Source organism: Myotis brandtii, unplaced genomic scaffold (genome assembly GCF_000412655.1).
Source record: "Myotis brandtii unplaced genomic scaffold, ASM41265v1 scaffold521, whole genome shotgun sequence".
NCBI classification, from domain to species: Eukaryota; Metazoa; Chordata; class Mammalia; order Chiroptera; family Vespertilionidae; genus Myotis; species Myotis brandtii.
The window spans coordinates 3,183,310-3,205,890 of NW_005369870.1; the positions used below are offsets into that span (position 1 = coordinate 3,183,310).

The window sequence follows — 22,581 nt, forward strand, 5'->3', positions numbered from 1 at the left end:
CAGAGGCGGGTGCCAGGGGGAGGGGCTGCAGGCAGTTGGCCAGCTGGCCCGACCCCCGATCAGGCCTGTTTGCTGGACACAATGGATGTCATAACGACTGGTAGTTCTGGTCCTTACAGCCTTCTGGTCACTGGCTTTTTATATATATAGACTAGAGACCCAATGCATGAAATTTGTACAAAAGTAGGCCCTTCTCTCCCCGGCTGCCAAAACCGGCTTCCCTCTGGCACCCAGGACCTGGGCTTCCCTCGCAGCCCCGGCTTCATACGGAAGAACATCCAGTCTAATTAGCATATTACGCTTTTATTATTATAGACTAGAGGCTGATGCATGAAATTCATGCAAGAGTAGGCCTTCCTTTCCCCAGCTGCCGGCATCAGCTTCCCTCTGGCACCCAGGACCCGGGCTTCCCTCCGACCACCGGCAGGCACCTGGGACCCGGGCTTCTCTTGCAGCCCCAGCTTTGTCTGAAAGGTCATCTGGTCTAATTAGCATATTAGGCTTTTATTATTATGGATATATAGATAATCTCTGGGATAAAAGTCTTTAAACGTTTATATAGAACACTAGAGGCCCGGTGCACAAAATTCATGCACTGGGGGAGGAGGGTGTCCCTCAGCCCAACCTGCACCCTCTCCAATCTAGGACCCCTCAGGGGATGTCCGACTGTGGTTTAGGCCCGATCCTACAGGGACTTCCCTCTCACAATCTGAGACTGCTGGCTCCCAACTGCTCGCCTGCCTGCCTGCTAACCGTTTCTGCCTGCCAGCCTGATCACCCTCTAACCACTCCCCTGCCAGCCTGATCAACGACTAACTGCTCCCCTGCCGGCCCAGTTGCCCCCAACTGCCCTCCCCTGCTGGCCTGATTGCACACAACTGCTCTCCAATGCCAACCATCTTGTGACCAGGTGGGGACAGTGGCCATCTTTTGCGATGGTGTGACAGTCAATTTGAATATTACCACTTTATTATATAGGATTGTTTGAGATTGAGGATAATTGAAATGATTTTATCTAGGCACCAAGAAAAAATTCTTAAAAACATTTCAAAATGCAAGCAAATAAAAGTAGTGACCTAAACTGAACATATTTCAAAACCATATGAAGTTGACCTGACTTTCTTTTTCTTTAGTGGACATTTTAAAACACAAGTTAAAGGCAAATCTTGTTTTATCTATACCCAACCTACCTTCCGTCATCCCCATTCTGCACCTATTGATTGTGAAGGAAATCTCAAATGGATCACATGAAGGCATTCATAATGTACAATATATATCTTGCAAGGGTGGCTTGTCTCTAGTCAAAGTTATATTTCAAAGAATCATTAACAAAGGGTACAAATATACTAACAAAATAGTCCATGAAAATATTAAAAAATGTCAAAAATGGACCAGAGGAAGATGGTTAAGCTATTGTAATTCTCAAACATGTTTACAATTACTGATGTAATAACTCATAAGAATGTTATTATTAAATGTTTATCTTGTTGTCCCTTCTTATTCACATTTACTATTCAGATTTTTATTTGTTGTACTTTATCTTTTTAAAAAAATATATCTTTATTGATTTCAGAGAGGAAGGGAGAGGGAAAGAGAGATAGAAACTTCAACGATGAGAGAGAATCATTTATTAGCTGCCTCCTGCACATCCCCTACTGGGGATCAAGCCCACAACCCAGGCATGTGCCCTTGACCGGAACTGAACCTGGGACCCTTCAGTCCTCAGGCTGATGCTCTATCCACTGAGCCAAACCAGCTAGGGCTATGTTGTACTCAATTTAAAAGAAACTTTTTCACAAGGAGTATGCCAATTTGGCATTTCTAATTATAAATGTGACACTAAACAGGGAAATTCCTCCAGTGAAAATTCTGTTCCCCCATCATACTGTTTGGCAGCATTTGTCCTCATTGTGACTTTTTTTCCATTCTGAATTTGCTTAGCAACCCTCTTCCTACCTGATATGCAAAGGCTTGTGGTGAGTTGTCAATTATTATAGTTTTTGAAAGATCTCTTCCAAGGATATTTAAGTCCTTTATATAGTTTCCTTGTACACAAACACAATGTTCACGAAAAAGTCGGTGCCTAAACATAAAAATAAAAACAAATTAACTAAAAAAAAAAAAGCAGCCTCTAAAAAGTATAACATATACTGAAACATATACACACACACACCATAGGCTTTACACATTACGTCTTATTATTTTGTCACAAAGGAAATTCATATACAAATGTGGGCCTAAGCTTCAGGCTATAGCTTTACTATAAAAATTCTTAGCTATTACTGAAAACTTACAACCAAATATTACCATGTCTTAAATGGTTTATCCCAAAATGTTATATTAAATAAAGTGGGATTAAAAACTCTGTAAATTGTTTTTGTAATTTATTTAACCAGAAAGCTCAGTTCAGATGCAGCATCTGGTTGTCAGCAAGGTCCTGGCTTTTAAACCAATTTTCCAGATGGTTGACTGAGGCACAAGGAGGTCAGGTGACTTGCCCAAGGTCAAATAGTAAGTCAGTGGTTAGCCCAGCATTGGAACCCAGAATCCTCCTGGCTCCCAGTCCTTTGCTCTAACCAGAAGACCACACAGCCTCCCTACTCCTGTACATGCCAGAATAGAAAATATAAGAAGGAACGTTTCTGTGTTGGCATTTAAAAAATATGTTTTTAGTTTCCCTTATAGTTTTTGAGAAAAGGTGGTCAAAACATTCCATCATTTCAACTTTTCCCACTCATTTTTCAATTTAGTGTGTGTATGTCATTTGAAAAAACAAGGACTGAATTTAGATTTAAGTATAACATATAAACTGATGTTTCACTAATGATAGCTACTAAGTTAAAAAATTCTGTATAATTTAACAAAGCTATTAAAGGTTTTATAATACTTAGGTACTGTAATAATGATATAATCTTCATTCCGAACTAAAAAATATTAGTCCTGTATAATAATTGATAGTTTGGCTTCCTTGTGTCTTTTAATATATATTTTATTGATTTTTTACAGAGAGGAAGGGAGAGAGAGAGAGTTAGAAACATCGATGAGAGAGAAACATCGATCAGCTGCCTCCTGCACACCTCCTACTGGGGATGTGCCCACAACCAAGGTACATGCCCTTGACCGGAATCGAACCTGGGACCTTTCAGTCCACAGGCCGATGCTCTATCCACTGAACCAAACCGGTTAGGGCTTCCTTGTGTCTTAATTCCACTAAACAATTTTTCAAAAGCTAAGGCCTACTCATTCATACCTGTATTTTTTAATCATGCAATTTTTAAAAAAGGGCAATTTCTACCAACAAAATCTGTCATAGTTCTACCACCACCACGCCCCCCCCCCAAACAAACCTCAACCTTAAAAATATCACTGCCAATGAACAACAAAAACAGATCTAGAGACAGAAGCATCGATCAGATGCTCAAATCTCAGAGGGAAGGTAGGGGAGGGTGGGGGTAAGGGAGAGAGATCAACCAAAGGACTTGTATGCATGCATATAAGCACAAGTGATGGATGCAGACAGGGGGTGAAGGTGAGGGCAAGACTGGGGGGGATGAGGGGATAATGGGGGATAAAGACACATTTGTAATACCTTAATCAATAAAAATTTTTTTAAAAAAATCACTGCCAGTGGTAATGACAAAGAGTCAAGAATTTTACAACCAGACAAAATGTAGTATAAATAATTCTTTCCCCATTATAAATACTTTTAATTAAATTATCATCTATCTCTAAAAGGCTTAAAGACAGTCCTACTTTGAAAAAATAGACTAAATAAAAGGATTTAAGTAATTTTATTTGCATAAACATTTAGATATGAGGCAATTGGAGAGGCAGATAGAGCATGTACATGCAAGTCAGTACCGATGCTTTTTTCCCCATGAGCAGCAAGCTCACCCAAGTCAGGAGACAACTGAATATGTATATGGATACTAACAGTTACTTTAAATTAAGCTGAAGCCTCTCCAGTATTCAAAAATCCGAGAGTCAATAGCATACATTTGCAGTTTTAGAAAGAAACTATATTTTTGTTATTTTTTATTTTTATTTATTTTTTTGCTAGTCATCAAATTTGCATTTGGACTCATGGGATTGAGAGATCATAGGAATTTCTGAGTTTACCTTGTCACCAACATCGATAGTTCTCTATAGCACTTTAATGAATTCAATATATTGTTCAAAAAGGTTTTCCTGTTTTAAGTTTTCAAATTGTAACAAGATAAAATAAATTTAAACTCCTAAATGTGAATATTTTAGAAAACTAATTTAAAAGAGGGATAAGATTATAATTGCATGAGTACAATTTGTCCTCCAGTAAAATGAAAGCTCCAAGAGGGGAAGGGCTTGTGTGGCTCACCACAATTCCCTGGAACACTGGAGGGACTGAATAGAATGAATGATCAAAGCAAAATCATTTGTATATTTTTGTTGAAGTTGGGTAAAATGAGCATAAATTATAATATACTCTTATGAATAAAAAATACATTTTCTATTTTGTATGTCTAAAGCTTGCTTATATTAAAGATAAAAATAAAACTAACTATAAGGACAAATTTTAATCCTTAGATAAGTTTAGGATTTTCCATTAAGACAATATGGGAGAAAGCATTCAAGAAAATGAATAGCCAGCTATTAAGGTTGTTATAAGCCTTTTGTGGCATCACTCTCAGCTCTTGGTCAAAAACTCAAAGATTAACTCCCATATTTTATAGGATGCAATAAGACTGCTTTAGTCTTAATATCTCAGTTTAACTAATTTTCAAACTATTTTAAAATTACCCAAGGCAATCCACCTAACCAGGAACACACTGTATCTGCTGGCTCAGACACACACACAGGGAATAACCTGAATGACTAAGCCAACTGCAATTCCCAATTAGATTCATGTAACATTTTCTTTCCATGGAAGATAAATTTGCTCTTGAAAAAAGCAAGAGAGTTTAATTTAATCCTTTCTGTTAAAATTAACTTTTATTTCTCTATGCCATTAAAAAGGTGCCATAACATGCATTATATCAACATAAAGGAAATGAAAAGATCATGCACACAGTGAAAAATTCCACCTACTTCCCTCCCCCAATCCCAAAAGAAGTAAGGATACAGATGTAACAATAAATAAATACATTTGATCTTCGTATCCTTTTAAAGAACGTCTGTCTGGAATTATAGCATTAGGAACTCTTTAAGAGTTTGGGCATTTAAAAAATTCATTTATTTTCACCATTCAGCACGACAAATCTCTATATATGTAGCCAACTTAAAAAGGCCATTAAAGTTAAATATAATCATAGTAATTTCATAGATCAGTGTGACAGACATTTCCACTATTTCTTAATTAAATTTACCTGACCAGTTGCTTTTTAGGGTCTAGTATGTTCAGTAACTTGTCTGCATACACCTTCTTAGAAGCAGTAAAAAGAATGATCTATAAATTCAGGGGAAAAGAAGTAATCATTATACATGATCTAAATATGGGTACTATGTTGAATAAAATAAAATATTTATGCTGTTCAGCTCATGCATGTTTACCTCATACATCTGAGACATTCGTTCCAAGAATTCCCTGAAGAATGGCCTTAATCTCACATAAACCTGAAGAAATACAAAGATGGCTTCAGCAAATAAACACATAAAATAGAACAAACTTATTTATAAGATATGTTATATTCTAACTCTGGATATAGTATAAATTTCATATTTTAAAGAAATAAATTTTACTACCACTCAAAATATATTTTACATTCCAAAAATCACTTAAAACAATCTTTTGGCAGGGTAATAATCATTGATCATTTCATTCTTTAGTAGTTAAATACCAGCATACAATAGTACTTCATGGAATATAATTCTTAATAAACATTTAACCTAAAAATAAAAGGTTTCCCTCTGAGATTTTGATCCACCAATCAGCTCCATCTTCCAGCCAGGTAGCATCCATCCAATTATTAGGCAGGCTGCGTGTCCATCTCTAGCTGACCTATCTCAATGACCTTCCTCAATAATTACTCAGAATTTCTTCTCAACAATCACCTGCTAAGAATAGCTTTATTTCAATTTTCTATTAAGGTAAATAATGTTCAAGAAAGATATGTTTGGCCTGGCTGTGGTGGCTCAGTGGTTGAACGTCGACCTATGGACCAGGAAGTCACAGTTTGATTCCTGGTTGGGCACACACCCAGGTTGCAAACTCGATCCCCAGTGGGGGGCATGCAGGAGGCAGCCCATCAATGATTCTCTCTCATCATTGATATTTCTATCTTTCTCTCCCTCTCCCTCTCCCTCTCCCTCTCCCTCTCCCTCTCCCTGAAATCAATAAAAATATATATACATAAAAAAAGAGATGTTTGGATTGGTAGGTTTAAATAATTGGAATATTTTCAGAAATCAAGTTTGTTTTTCTACATTTACTGATTCAGATGTGGCATCTAAATTAATACTACTTGACTACTTGAGATAAAACTATGATAGTCAAATACAAGTTGTCAAAATCTATTAGCACTATCAGGAAAGACTACAGCACCCAAAGAACTGCTTTATTTCTGTGCCTGTCTTCTTGCCTACATTTAATGTAGCTCTTGTAATACACTCCCATATTTAAAAAGCACAGAAATATAAACCATAAGCAACCACTAAAACTGATTTACAAAAGATCTGACTCCTTTAAATTGTATTCATTTTGTGACAAAATTTTATAAAAAGAAAATTTTGTACTACACTCAAAAAGGTGATTATTAACCTCAAATACTATGAACAAACATTTGCAGAACACCTACCAGATTCTTTGGATTGAGATTTTAAAAAACACAACAAAAAACTGTGGTGGCAACAAATTAAAATCTAGTTCTAGGAATGTTTTAGGGGCAGAACAGTGAAATCATGCAAAGGATTCTAGGAGTTAGGGACTATGTACTACCAATCTTTGTAATTTCCAATGCCCGAAGGGTTAAACAATGCCAAATATATAGTACTTGATAAAAACTAGTTGAGTAAATGAAATAGAACTGCCTGAAGTTAAGCAATATAGATAAAACAGGCAAATTTACATTACTACATAAGGACAACTATAAATTTTTTCCACAACTTGATCACTCATGTAAGACAAATTTTGAACATTAATATACTAGTATCATCTGACCCCACCCCCAAACTAGAATGATAAAGGTATACTTGTTTGTAATCCTACTAGGCATTTTATCTCAACTTATTGACTAGCCAAAAACAAAGTAAGCCAAGTATTCCTATCCCTAGCAAATAAAAATAATCAAATCCTCAGTATCCAATCCCTATGATTTAGGATGAGTTACAAAAACTTTAACTAGAGTTGCTAATTAATTTTAACATTTTCATCTCGAAACATTTAGTATAGTTTGTGGCCTTGGTTGAAAACCACACACCTTACTTGTTTGGTAATCCAAGTAACTGACAGATTTTAGTTATATTACTACCTTAACTAACAAATCATTTTTTATTAACTATGGATTTTGAAAAGATTTATTATGGTCAAGAAAAAATAAATAAATTCTGCCAATACTTTTTTTTTGTAATTACCTCATCTCAAGGAGGATACTAAACCATGAAACATCAGATCTTTCTGATTGTTGCTAAAGTTTTTATCACTTACATGCACTTAATAACCAAAAATATTTCTTTTTACATATGTATAAATGTTTTCAATACCCCTGTTATCACTTGCTCTACATATTGTAAAATAAGATAAGCAAGGCCTCTGTAATTTGGGATGTTTCCTCTGAACATGAACACACATCATTTTATAGGAATAGTTCTGCTTAAATAATATTGTACAAGCATAATAAGTGACGTTTTCCAACTTCTTATACAGTGATCCCAGATTAGTTCAAAACTATAACCTCATTATGCACTCAACTACTTTGACTATATTTAAATATAAAATGCATCTTAAATGATATCACTTTCAAAAGGTGCTTGTTTACTGAGGATGAAAGGTGGCACTAAAGATGGGGAAATATATTGCTAGGGTGTTTTCTTACCATAGTAAAATATAGTAACTGTTGACTGTAAAAGTTCCTATCCTGAGAACAACATCACCATTTGAACAGAGGTGTTTCAGGATTAAAAGACATAAGCAGAAACTGAAGTGGTTAGTGAAAAAGACAAGAATATAAGAAAGGTACAAAGTTACAGTGAGCAGGGATAGGATTGGAACAACATGGGGTTCTGCCATCTGCTGCAAAGGCAAAATCTCAGAACGAAAAATAGAAATAGAGATATAAGGCCAGCAGGATCCAAGTCATTTGGATGGATATATAAAAGCAGAAATATATAGAGGGCAAGTACTGTCCAGTAGGAAACAAATAAAAAACAATTGTAGAGTATGTATAATGAGACTATAATCAATCACTGTGTTAGGGCACAGAGATACATTAACATACAGATGCACACAAAGGCATGCTTCTAAATGCTTCAAAATCTATTCCACAGATGCTCAACTCTATTTTCTTCTCCTAAAATAACAAAGATTCATGTCCTGAGCTGCCTACTTCCTATTTTCTACATTCTTTTACTACTTAATATTTCAACAACCATCCTTCAAAACTTGCAACTCTTCAAAACCATGTCATCTCCCAAGTGTAAGACTAGGCCAAAAGTCTCATTTTAGTCTGAATATATATATAATATCACTGTTTTTCTGACATTATTATAATAGATTTTATTTTAAAACTTGAATAATGAACACATTCATAAATGCCTATTTTGGGTAATAAGTCTTATTGAAGACATAGTCTAGCTACATTACAAATAGTGTTAATCTTCTATTAGTAAACCAAATATATTTTGAAATGTTAATAGTTTGAAAATAATGTATAATGCTATAAGAAATAATCATTATATAAGAATACCCAGATATGTCTTCAATAAGACTTATTACCCAAAATAGGCATTCGTATGTTCATTACTCAAGGTTTAAAATAAAATCTATTATTATTATAATAATATCAGCAAAACAGTGATATTGGGACTGATTTTACGAAAATTTTAATTTTATATAAAAGTGATAAGTATATAACAAAAAAAATAACATTACATTAACAAAACTTGAGATGAACGAAACCTGACAGTCAGTCTGTACTTTCTTTGGCATTAAGACAATGAGAATATTCTATAAGTGTGTGTATAGATGGTACTAATAGGCCATAAATAGTTAATATAACTAGATTTAATAAGAGCAGTCATTAAAACAGCAATCCAGTTATAAACTGATTATCAGTATTGTGTGATAAACTCTTGTCTAAATACATATTCATGTCTAAGTATGCAATGTTAAATTATACTATATACTGAATAATTTCTGACTGCTTGTTTACTAAACTTTTGTCTATTATTATAGATAACTTTCACAGCATGAACAAAAAAGAAAATAAAACACGCAAAGATAAGCAGTTTCAATTTGTTGGCAAGTGACTGCAAAAAACAAAACTTCTTACATGTAAATCTTTTTTGTAAAAATATTTCTAAATGGTTTTAAGTACACAGATAATATGACCTTAACATATTTGAAGTGAAACATGTGTAATCATTTTTCTATGATATCCTTAGAACTTATCACTACACTGTTGTAAGCGGAAAAAAAAAGAGATAAATTCAGTGGAACTCACTCAAGAGTATGGCATCTTTAAATTAAAAAATAATTTGTGAATGCTATTTCATCAGCAGAAAGAATTTAAAGCAGTATAAAACTAACAAAAAATAACAAAACAACAACAAAAGAAAACTAACAAAGCTGGGGAATGTGAAGAATGAGATGGTACGAATAAGTGAAACATCAAGATACCATAGATCTAACCCTTCTGTACACCTCAGTTTTCTCATCTATAAAATGGGTATAATAGTGCCTATCTCATAGGGTTGTAAGGATTAAATAAATTAATGCATGTAAAGCACCTGGAACGGAAAGTGCCTGGCACACTGAAACTACCAATAGCTATTACTATTATCCATCTTACTATTTAAAAGTAGTGGATGGTAAGGAAAATAGATGGAATGATTCTATGGGACAGAACTGGGCAACCTTAATTAAAAGAGAAAGCCCCATGGCTATAAGCTATATTTTTAGAAGAGGGACAGTAATAATGAATTGCATCAGTTGATAGCTTAACTATTCAACTTGCTTAACATTTTCTTAACCTCAACACCAGAGAATAGACACAAAACTCCAACCTTCTCCACTGAAAGAGGGTTGTGCTCAGGTAAGCCCTGCGTAGGCTTCAACTTTATAACCCATTGGGTGATTTCACAGTCATCTTTTCACACAGTTCCAGTAAGAGATGGCTGGTGAGGAAAGTATTTGTAGATGGATCAATCAGGGGATGAGTAGGGAAACACTAAAACATCACAACCAATAAAAATAGAAACAATTTAAAAACATCCCTAAACTAAAAGCTTCTGCAAACCTTATACTGAATTAAGTATAAATAAATTTAAAAAGGAATTTTCTTATAGAGTCCAAATGGGATAAAATGAAGCTGAACACATTCAAATAACCGGTATAGCAAAAGTTAGCAAAAAAGAAAAATTTTCAAGTAAAAGCAGCCATTGTGTGTGTATATACATACACACACACACACACACACATATATATATGTATGTAAAATACTAATGTGGTTATGTTAAAATAAAGTTTAGTCATTTTAGGAGCAAAAATGGCCTTTGTAGTAAAATTAAAATGTTGCCTTTAGAAACAAATTCTAAACTTTGAAGCCTTCAAACTTAATATGCTTAGTAATCAATTGTCACCTCTCCTGAATTTGCAGAACATTTTCAGCTTGTTGAACAAGAACTTCCCATGTATTTTTTAATGAACTGCTTCTAATTTTAAGATACATTTACAAAGAACAGAGTTCCCCATGAAATACATTTTATCTTTGAGAAGTAGATAACTGTAAGTTTCAGCTATATTGTTCCTTTTTTAACCTAAAAAATAATAATGAATAATTGTGATGAAAAAAAAATGAGTGCCAATGACTATACTTACTAATAAGGATAGGAGTTACTTAACATTGTTTTGAAGATTTACCTACAATTAATTATCGATATATTTTTCCAGACGAGCTAAAATATTATCCTCAATATTAAGTGTCCATGACTCCAATGTTTTAAAACACAAACATACATACTGCTTTTGTACAACAAAATTATGCTTTATGAAGGTCAAAATGAATGCCTCTCGGTTATTGTCAATTTAAGTAAGAGCTTTAGAGAACAAAAATCTTGATTAGGTAGTTACTACAAAATCCTCCATTTAAATGATTGTTTTTTTTCTTCATGAACCAAGAATAATGCTGACTTTCCTAGGAAAGACTATAGAAGGGATAGAAGCCTCTCGTTCGTGGTATAAGATATTCGAGATCCTTATGAAAATTATCCTAGGCTGTAAGGTCCCCAAGAAAACAAACGATAATAATGGTGAAGAGGCTGACCTTTGCTAAACATGGGATTTCCCACCCACTTCTCCCCCCAACTTTCCCCATAAAAATCTCTACTAATAAAGTATCCTTTAGCAAGTAGCTCCCTAAAGGATCCTCTCTCTCCTTGAGTGCTTACCACAATCTGATTTCTGGACAGCTGACCCAAAGTTTGTTGATTTTACTGATCTTCAGAAAGCCACTGACTGGCTAAAGTCTTATAGGTGAACAGAATAAAAAATTAGATGCCCCTGCCATACTTTACAGAATGAGGAGTTGGACAACACAGTTACGTTTGGCTGCACTGTGGTGAAACATATGAGGCATCTTCTTTTTGTCTTCAATAAGCCACGTTTGGGCTGAGTAGCTCTATTACATCTTCAAAAAACTGAGCTCCAGTTCTTGATGGAGACAGAGGAAGGTCATTGAGGAGGTGGTTCAGCTCAAGAGCTAAGTGAAAAATCTGTCTTTTGATTCAGTCCTGCTTGTGGATAGAAGTCATCTTCTGGATGGAAGAGGGAGTGAGATGACCTAGAGTCTTGAATTGGTGGATCTGCAGGAACAGAAACTAAATACAGTGGAGACCTCTTAACTGAGTAACACCACGAGATGGATTTCCTGATAATGTGTCAATATAAGCTAAATATAAAGATTAAACATGTGCATTGGAACTGATCATGCACTTGTTCTCCATATATCAAATGCATCTGTACCATTCTATAAATAAATATTATCCCAATAACTGTCAAACAATTTATGGCAAAAGTACCAATTTAAGAAGGGGGTTAGACCCATTCAAACAAAAATCTATAAACTTTGCCTTTGTGAGTACCATAACTTCATTAAAAAAAATTCAGTTCTTCTTTAGAATTACTTTTTCTCCATATACACAAATCGTAATCTGTCTATCCATATAGTGTCAGTAGTAACATACATCAAATTTTGAGTTGAAATTTTTAGGTACTTTTTTATCCTCTAAAAATGGATTTTAAGTATACTCAAAGTACTAAATTGAGATTTGAATAATCTACCTGCTGGTAAATTCTAAGACGTGAAATAATGAAGTTGAGTCCTCCTTATCAATCAAAAGAAGAATGTAAATCATGAAGTCAGGCAATCTTTAAATGTGAGTAGTGGCCACCTTAAATTTCCCCTCAAACTTACAACTAAAAAAACCTAAGAAAGTCCACAACCAGATTAGAATGGATATAATTTTAAATTTCTCTAAATATTAACAAGAATTCTGATGAACATTTGATTGCCTATTGCCACTTAGAAAGAATCTGAATGTGTAAATTTACTGTATATACTCTCATAATTATTAGACCACAGGTCAGCAAGCTATAGCCTGTGGGCCAAATCCAAAGTGTCATTTATTTTTATAAAGTTTTTTTTGTGTGTGTGTGCACAGCTATACTTAACAATTATGTACTGTCTATGACTACTTTCATGCTACAATGGCAGAAAAAGCAGTTGCAATAGAGACTGTAAAACCTGAAATATTAACAAATAGCCCTTTATAGGAAAATGTTTGCCAACCCCTAATATAGACAATCATGGAAACACATGTAAGACAATTTACACTTTACACTGTTTTGAAAGAAAGAGAAATAACAAGTGGAATTAAAATTAGGTAACGAACCATAATGAACTTACCACAAAAAGAAAGTAAAAGTAAAATAAGTCCCTAGAGGACATTATCTGGTTTTGATTCAGAGAAAGAAATTGATCCTATCTTAACTTTATCCTTTTATTTTTAAGAGTATATATACATAAATGCTATGAAACTAACATATTAAGAGTATGTAAATAAATGCCACAGAACTGTTAACTTAAAAAGTTAACTTTATGTTGTGAATTTCACCTCAATACATCACTTTTTAAAAGAGTATATACAGTATTTTACAGGTTTCTACCTTTAAGTGGGCCACATTATATTGTAGTGGTTAAATACGTAAGTTACATCTTACCTAATAATGTGGTTTCTCCAAAATCTCTTAGATCATCTCAGACCCTTGTGTATATTTCTTCTTTGCCAGTAGATGGAGACAACACCACTGAAAGTTTAAAAGACATCATTCCCTGTTTAAAGGGAGCTTGCTGGTCTGAAAACTGGGGGAATTCTAACCCAAGATTTCTTCAAGTTATTTTTTTAAAAGCAGACAGAATAGCCATGCCAAAACCAGAAGTCCAAAGAAATGTACCCAATATTAACTATGGACATCCTCAAAAATTTACTGAAGGGGAACTAAACTCTGTATATGATGTAGTAACTAAGTCATAATATTAAATTGCAATCATCTCTATAACTTATAAATTCAAACTCCCATTTTATTGCTCTTGATTTAGGCATACTATTTTTCAGTTTTAGAAAAGTGTAGCTCATAATATATAAGAAAAAGTTCTTTGAATTCAACGGAGGTATACAGTACATATAGGATTTTTATTAGTTATATGCACTGTTAGAAGCCTTTTATTCAAAATAAGACAACTATCCAGATCCACATGAAAATAATAAGAAATTTATAAAGAAGAGAAATGAAGCAGAAATGGTCAAAGCAGTAAGAAAAATTCAGTTTTACGGTCACACTGAAAAGAAATGCTCATGAAGGGGAAGAATCAAACTCTCCTACTTTCCAAGTTTCTTATTTCACTATTAAAAATTACATAAACAGATCAAAACCATCTTCAGAAATAAACTCCAAATATGAAAGCTTAAGAAAGTCATCTCAAAATATTATTTTTGGGTAACAGCTTTGTTTTCCAAATTCAAAGCCCGTGTTTTTTAAGTGCAATTTTGAACAAAAATAACAAAGGTATCAAGCTAAAAAGAGAAAACTAAAATATTTCTATACTATGTTTACTTTCCAAAAGACTGCTGTCCTTAAAAGTGCACTAAACAAGAATAACCTATGGCAGAAAATGCCTTATTAAGATTTACCTTAAGCCAAATAATACTGTTACAACGGAATAAATACCCTATTTGTACGTACATTTTGCTCATCCTATGATCATATATCAGAACTAAAATCAGTTTCCATAAAAGGGAAATGAATATAGTACTCCGATATTACCATACCTACAATACCTTTCTAGGTTAAACTAGAACTGACAATAACTGCTAAAATAAAGCTCCTCATAACTCATTACAAGAAAAAGTACGTAAAGTAGACTCTGAACCACAAACTTCTATTTAATTCTGATACTGAAAACTAAACCCAAGTTCTAACTGCCTATTAAAAGCAAATAACAATCATAAAACACCTTTTCATCATCTTCATAGTCAACATTCTGTGGCTTTATTTAGTTAATCCTTAGGTTGGCTTCCTCCTGACAAACAACAAACATTTTGACCTTTTCCCAATCCTTCAACAACTGGTATGTATGAAGGTAATACTAATCAAATAACAACTGCCACCACAGAAAGGCACTTTCCTTGCAATTTTCAAAGTATATTCACATATATTAATTCATATTTTATGTTAGGAAAATCTCAAACATAACGTAAAAACTATGACCAACACACATAAATGTAATTCATAGTATTTTGTACTGTTACCTGTTCAACAACACAGATGAGAGAGAAATGCTTATACCTAATTTTTAAAAGTAAAGCAATAACTAGAAGAATATCCTGGAATTTTGTGATTATAAAGTAGGTCAACCAAAATGCAATCTACAGACCATATTACTACAAAAGGAAATAAAAATGACCAACAAGGAAAGAGTTTTCTTTATATCATTTGGATTTTGGAGGGGAGAAAAACATACCAGGTATTAACCTGGCAAGTTCTTCTTAGGGATCTATGATGTCAGTGCTCCTGCCTCCACCTGCTGGCAAATACATTATAAAACTAGCAGAGATCACTTGGTAAAAAAGTTCATATATTTGTGGCAACAAATTAATGTTTTATGTAATTACTTAGTATGATTCTACTCTGTGTTAACAAATCATTAAAGTACTGATGAAATCTAATAGAAAACCACATTAAACTTCACCAAAAAAAAATTTGCAAAAGATTTCTTAGTTCAGAATGTTAATCTAACAGGCCAAGAATCAAATTAAAATTTTTCTTTAATTACCTGATAAATGACATCTTGGAAAAGGACTGGAAAAGTAAGTGCTGCATCTTCTAGCTCATTTAGACTACAGTGTACTAGTGTTTCATCCTTAAAATAAAAAACACATATTGAATGAACCAAGATATTAAAAGAAATTTCCAATAATTTTATATGTCCATGATCTCCAAAAACATCTATTCAAGCACCCATTCAAATATGGAATTTTATATTCATCATACATTATTGTGTGTAACAGCAATTTGGACAAAATTTTCTTTTTTATTAAAAAAAATTTTGTTTTAATTTATTAATTTGAGAGAGATAGGAAGGTAGGGTGGAAGAGAAACACTGATTTTTGTTGTTCCACTTATTTATGCATTTATTGCTTGCTTCTTTTTTAAAAAAATATTTTATTGATTTTTTTAAAATATATATTTTATTGATTTTTTGAGCCAGAAACATCAATGAGAGAGAAACATCGATCAGCTGCCTCCTGCACACCCACTACTGGGGATGTGCCCGCAACCTCAGTACATGCCCTTGGCAGGAATCAAACCTGGGACCCCTCAGTCCGCAGGCCGACGCTGCTTCTTATATGTGCCCTGACTGAGGCTTGAACCCTGCAACCTTGGTGTATTGGGATGACACTAACCAACTGAGCTACCCATTCCAAATCTCTGTTTCTCTGGTGTAGTCTCTGGACCAGCAAGTAGCATCACCTGGGAACCAGTTAGAAATAAAAATTCTCCAGCTCCACTTCTGATAATTCAGAAATTCAGCAAGGGGTGAAGAGAGGAGCGCAATAATCTGCTTTAAAAGCCCTTCAGCCCAGCCAGTGTTAAGTGTTGGACCCATGAACAAGAGGTCACTGGTTCCATTCCCAGTCAGGGCACATGCCCAGGTTGCAGGCTCAATCCCCAGTAGGGGGCGAGCAGGAGGCAGCTGATCCATGTTTCTCTCTTATCGATGTTTTTATCTCTCTACCCTTCCCCCTTCCTCTCTCTCTTAAAAAAAAAAAAATCAATAAAAAATATTTTTTAAAAAGCCCTTTAAGGTGATTCTAATGCATGTCAGTTTGAGAACCACTGTTTTGAGTTCCAACTTTCTGTTAACTAAACCACATACATACCGCTTTTAAAAACAATTAAAAAATGGAAGTTTAGAATCTATTACATATCTTCCAAAAATATATTCTATTCATATAGCTCCTTATCTTTAAATCTTTTATAAAGAATTTCATTTTTAAAAATGAATGTTTCAGTACCTGTTGAATGTTCAGACATAAACATTTGTTTAACTAAATCAATGAAGACTTGCCATCTTTCATTACAAAGCCCTGTTTTCTCATTAAAAGAATAAGGCAAAGATCATTCAATCTAAGATATGTGCAAATATTAATATTTCTCAAATCCCAAATGATTAAAAAAATAAGGCTTCCATCTATAGTAAGTGACATTTAAAAAATAAATAAATATATAAAACTGATGATAACTATACCCCAAAATTTTCAATGCATTTAAGATGAATTAAAATGAAACACAAATGTTCATACCTTGTGATTCCACATCTTACTAGCTGAAATGTTCGGTGTTTTTTTTTAACCTAAAGTTAAACTCTGCGGAGGCAAACAGCAAAATATACTCTATATAAACCTCATTTTCTTTTAATAGCACACTAGACTACTCATTTCAAGGTATTCTCTTAGCACCTTATAAAAGGTATTCTTTCCTACAATTGACTCATAACTAATTCTACTAACTCACCTATAGCCTAACTTTTGCTCATTCTACTTTATCCACTTCTGTAAAATAACTTAGCCAATTCTTATCTTTCTTTTTCTATTTGTCTTCACATTTAATTAAAAACTACATGGCCAAACTTGCTATATCAACTCCTAACATAAAAATCTAGCAAAATCTTTTTCAGTTTCTTCACTACCTTGCACATCAAATATAAATTAACCATAATCAGTTTCAAATTCTTCTTTGTTTCTATTTATTCTCTAATAAATACCTTAAGTACTTAGCACTACTGGATATACCTCTTACATCTCTTTGGCCAGGCAAAGGCTTAGGTGCTAAACTCTCAAAACAGAACTACACAGGCTAATTAATATCCTATATAATAAAAGCCTAATATGCTAAGTGTCCGACCGTTCGACCAGTTGCTATGACATGCACTGACCACCAGGGGGCAAACATTCTGACCGGTAGGTTAGCTTGCTGATGGGTTCTGGCTGATCAGGACTGGGCGAGACAGGCAGGACACACCCTGGAGCCCTCCCGTGGACCCTTCCCAGCCTCTAAAATATTTCTTCTAATTTATTTCCTTTCAATGTGCACGGATCCGTGCACTGGGCCTCTAGTTTAAAATAATATGCTTTTCCTGAAGCAAAATTCTTTATGAGAATTAAATACATCTTCAATTACAGAGTACCAGTAACAAAGGCTAAATTATATAGTGTTTTCCAATATTATATAATAGACATTCAGTTTTTAAAGCTCTTCTGGTACCCTAAAGTATAAAATTTAAAATCATACCAATAGAGCATATTAAAGGTTTTATTTGTCAGCATTAAGATATCATACTTTTGAGAGTGTATTAATAGTCCTTGATATTAGATAATATACAAATACAAGAATAGGAAAAGTAGTATGGTCTTGCAAAGGTTAACTCACTGAGACCTAGATTATATTTGGTCTTTCAAGAAAACAATCCTGACCCAAAAGGTGAAATCTAGGCATGAAATGAAATTAGAATTTTATTGGGAGATTTAAGAAGGTACCTGTTATCAACCAAGCTAGGGACCCTAAGCATTAGACCGAGCTTAAAATAAAAACATTTCAGCAGAAAGGGTGGGAGTGAGGGGGGTGCAGGAAGAGATTAACCAAAGAACTTATATGCATAGCCCAAGGACACAGACAAAAGTGCAGTGAAGGCCTGGGCTGGGGTGGGAGCCAAGAGGGAAAAATGGAGGACATCAGTAATACTCTCAATAATAAAAAAACAAAAACATTTCAGAACACCTAAGACATTTTCATAGCAAATGTGTAAGGCTATTTAGTCACCTAATATTCTTCTTGGTGCTTTGGGCTAGTATTTTAAAAGAGAATTTAACTCCTTTATTTTTCTTACATCTGCAAATAATATACTTACCAGGTCTAAAACTAGGGAGAATTCTGGTGTGCTTCTTGTTTTCAATGGAAGAGCAGGTTTCCTATTTAGTTGTTCTTCTGTCAGTGGTGGAACATGTTTGATGAAATAATAGCTATAAATCAAATTTTAAGAAAATTTCAACATTTCTACTTTTTAAAATGTAAGACATATTACTAAATTCAGCCCACGTTAATTAAACAATCCATATTTAAATTAGTAAACCAAACATGTAAAACATGTAAATAAAACTGAAAATATACAAATTAGTATTTGAATAACTCAGCAAAAGTATTACTACCTGTAAGTTACATGCTCTTTGCAATATACCACCCAGCTACCCCTCCACACATGGACTTTCATTCTGCTAAGGAAGAAAAAGAAAACAACTCACGGGTCAAACACTTCCCAGTCTTCTTCATAAGTGGCTTCTGCATGGGCTGATGAATAACCACTATCTGGAGTTATTGGTGCTATTTAATAAAAATGAAAAATAAAATGTTACTTTTACTCACTTAATGTTGCCATGAAGTATACATTTTACTGCTTTTATGTAAGATCTTCCTGAAGCCCTGTGTATTTTAGGTTGAAGATAAGACAGAAATAATATCTAAACAGTATTTAAAAGCAAATTTATTAGCACATAGCTCTAACTCCAGATCCAAAGGAAAAAACTACCAATAAAGACAAAATGGCAAGCTATATCATGGCTAGCAGAAATTAAAAATTCTGAGAGAAAACTTACTAATTACTAGAAAAATACACTCCACAAGAATTCAATTTTTAAGTGGATGGTGTTTATATATATAACTATAAAAATTTCATGGTGCTCTTACAGTAGTAATATTTCACAAAATGCCTTGTACATTCAGGTGGTCAATATATGTGCTTATAATAGACCCAAAGCTAGGTTTTAATCTACAATTCACGAACAGTCTTTAAGAAGTCCATGAACCCCTTGAAGACTTATGAAAAAATGTTGTATGTACATTTTTCCAGGAATCTCAAGGCTGTTTCTGAACTTAAATAGTTTTAAAATGCTGTTCAATGTAGAAAGCATTGATTTAGAAGACCCATTATATTTCTTCTAATGTACAAGCAACTGAAAATAAGCAATTCTATATTCCATGACACATAATCCACTCTATGTTTGATCTAAAATTGTATCAACTAATAGAGCTTTAGAAAGTTTTTGGGGAATTTTCTAAGACAATAATTACAACTTAAATTCAAGGAGAGGAAAAAAACATAACTTAAAACTAAACAGGTAATATCTCACAGGTAAAAATTTAAGGTGGATGCTAGAGACTGAATGTTTGTACCCCTCCTCCCACCCCCACCCCCCCAATTTCAATGTGATATTTGGAGGTGGAGCCTTTGGAAGGTCGTGAGGTCATGAAGATGGGATTAGTGTCCTTTAGAGAGCTCACAGAGCTTCTGCCATGTGAGGACACACTGAGAAAACAGCTGTCTATGAACCAGAAAGCAGGCCCTCACCAGACATCAATGCTGTTGACACTGACTTGGATTTCCAAGCCTCCTGACCTGTGAGAATTAAATTTTGTTATAGCAGCCCAAAAGGACTAAGACAGTGGAACTCTGCTATAATTTTTTTAACAACTTTATGCCAACTGAACAGTTCATTAGCACAAGGGGATAATAGAAAAAATATATCTTCCAACCACCTGTTTCAAATTCCTATTAACCTCAGAGAAAGGGAAAAAGGAATATTTGAGTGCCTTCATCTAAGCATTTTTCATACTTCATCTTTCTTACCCTCAAAACCCTGAATTATTACCATTTTAAAGCTAAGAATACTGTCTCACAGAACTTACATAAATTATACAAAGTCACAAAGCTAAGTAAATGATAGAGCCAGCCCCCTTCCTTCTTGTACTTTTTGGCTACATTCTTGAAATTAGGGAAAAGTAATAATTTTGTTTCTCATATTCATCTTTCAAGATCAGCAACAATTTTACTTAATGATCCTCCCAGAGTAACTGCAATGGGCCACCGCATTATTTTGCTCATTTATTACTATTTTTAAAATTTTATTTTTCAATTACAGTTGTCACACACGATATTAGTTTCAGGTGTACAACATAGAGATTAGACATTTATATACCATACGAAGTAATCATCTAGATAAGTTTAATACCCATCTGACACCATACAGTCATTACAAATAGTCATTACAATGTTACTGACTATACTAGAGGCCCGGTGTATGAAATTTGTGCTGTGCGTGTGTGCGTGTCCCTCAGCCCGGCCTGCACCCTCTCGCAATCTGGGAGCGCTGGCTCCTAACCGCTCGCCTGCCTGCCTGCCTGATCACCCCTGACCCCTCTGCCTACCTGATCACCCCTAACCACTTGCCTGCCTGCCTAATGGCCCCTAACGGCCTCTGCCTCAGACCCCGCACCTGGGCCCAGGCTTCCCTCCTCCAGCCGGCCGCAGGCACCCGGGACCCCGGGCGGCACTGCCCGGGCCCCAGCTTTGTCAGGAAGGACGACTGGAATGACCTCTGGTCTATCCAGTCTAATTAGCATATTACCCTTTTGTTAGTATAGATTCCCTATACTGTATCTTACATTCCTGTGACTATTTTAATAACTGGCAATTTATACTTCATAATCCCTTTCACCTTTTTCACCCATCCTCCAATGCCTCTCCTATCTGGCAACCACCAATTGGTTCTCTGTATTCCAAGTTTGCATCTGTTTTGTTTATTCATCTTTGTTTTTTAGATTCCACATATAAATGAATCATGTTATTTTTCTTTGACTTATTTCACTTAGCACAATACCCTCTAGAGTCATCTATATTGTTATAGATGGCAAGATTTCATTCTTTATTATGGCTGAGTAATATTCCATTGCTCATTTATTTTTAATAGCACTCACCACACTGTATAGTTATTTTTTTTAAATATATTTTTATTGATTTCTAGAGAGATAAAGAGATAGAAACATCGATGAGAGAGGAAATCATCGATAGGCTGCCTCCTGCACGGCCCCTACTGGGATTGAGCCAGTTAGGGGAATAAATAAATGAATGAGACAACTGGAATAAATCTTACTTTCCCCCCCTCTAGAAACCTCTAAGGTTATAGAAATCCCTTCTACATCTTCACAGTTGTCAGATAAAATAAATACAAAGGCTTATACAGCAGAATAAAAATATAGAACAAACACCAAATAGAAAGCCAAAGCCCTGGACTTTACCATTCAATAGCCTGTAACACTGGGCAAAGTAATCAGCATAAAATGATAGGACAACAGTAGGTTCATTTAAAGTCTTATCCACCCAAGAATAAACTATGTGCACAACCATGTTAATTTGCTTGTTAAGTATGATTCTTACATTATAACATAATTTAACATTATAGATATTAACATTATTTTAACATAGGCATTAATCTTTTGACAAATTTAAAATAAATTTCTCCTCTATTATGTCACTTTTCTCTTCATACTGGCATTATTGAGTTGAAGTTTCACAATTGTATGCATTTTCAAATGTTTTCTGCTATTTCAAGAATTTTTTTAAAAGTTAGCCCTTTTAGCCCAGCCAGAGTGACTCAGTGGTTATAAATCATGCCCGAGTTGTGGGCTTGATCCTGTGTGGGGCATGCAGTAGGCAGTCCAACAATGATTCTCTCTCACCACTGATGTTTCTATCTCTCTCCCCTTCTCCCTTCCTCTCTGAAATCAATAAAAGTATATATTTTTAAAATGTCTGCTCTTTATATTCAACAGAAGAAGATCATCCTACTTCCTAATACCAAATTATATTTCTTAACCAATATATTTGCACTAGGATCTCTCAAATAGCTAGCACCACAAGGAACTTTTTAAAAAATCTAAAATAATAATCTAAGATCTTCTCCCTCTGAGAAAAAATAGTCATCCTCAATTTTATTTCTGCT

General features: G+C 34.3%; 1 protein-coding gene across 6 annotated transcripts in view; it reads right to left on the minus strand.

The window, feature by feature from the left end:
• CTDSPL2 (CTD (carboxy-terminal domain, RNA polymerase II, polypeptide A) small phosphatase like 2) overlaps positions 1-22,581 on the minus strand; it is a 92,575-nt gene that overhangs the window by 8,846 nt on the left and 61,148 nt on the right. For 4 of the 6 annotated variants that reach the window (XM_005877530.2, XM_005877531.2, XM_014548779.1 and 1 more), the window contains exons 6-11: positions 19,048-19,126; positions 18,657-18,768; positions 15,522-15,608; positions 5,527-5,589; positions 5,343-5,422; positions 1,957-2,083 (exon numbers count right to left, since the gene is read on the minus strand). In XM_005877530.2, the coding sequence (XP_005877592.1) occupies positions 1,957-2,083; positions 5,343-5,422; positions 5,527-5,589; positions 15,522-15,608; positions 18,657-18,768; positions 19,048-19,126 (548 nt within the window). Of the gene's footprint in view, positions 1-1,190; positions 1,214-1,956; positions 2,084-5,342; positions 5,423-5,526; positions 5,590-15,521; positions 15,609-18,656; positions 18,769-19,047; positions 19,127-22,581 lie in introns of all 6 variants that reach the window. The other 2 variants (XR_001364262.1, XM_014548780.1) reach the window with 2 other exon arrangements.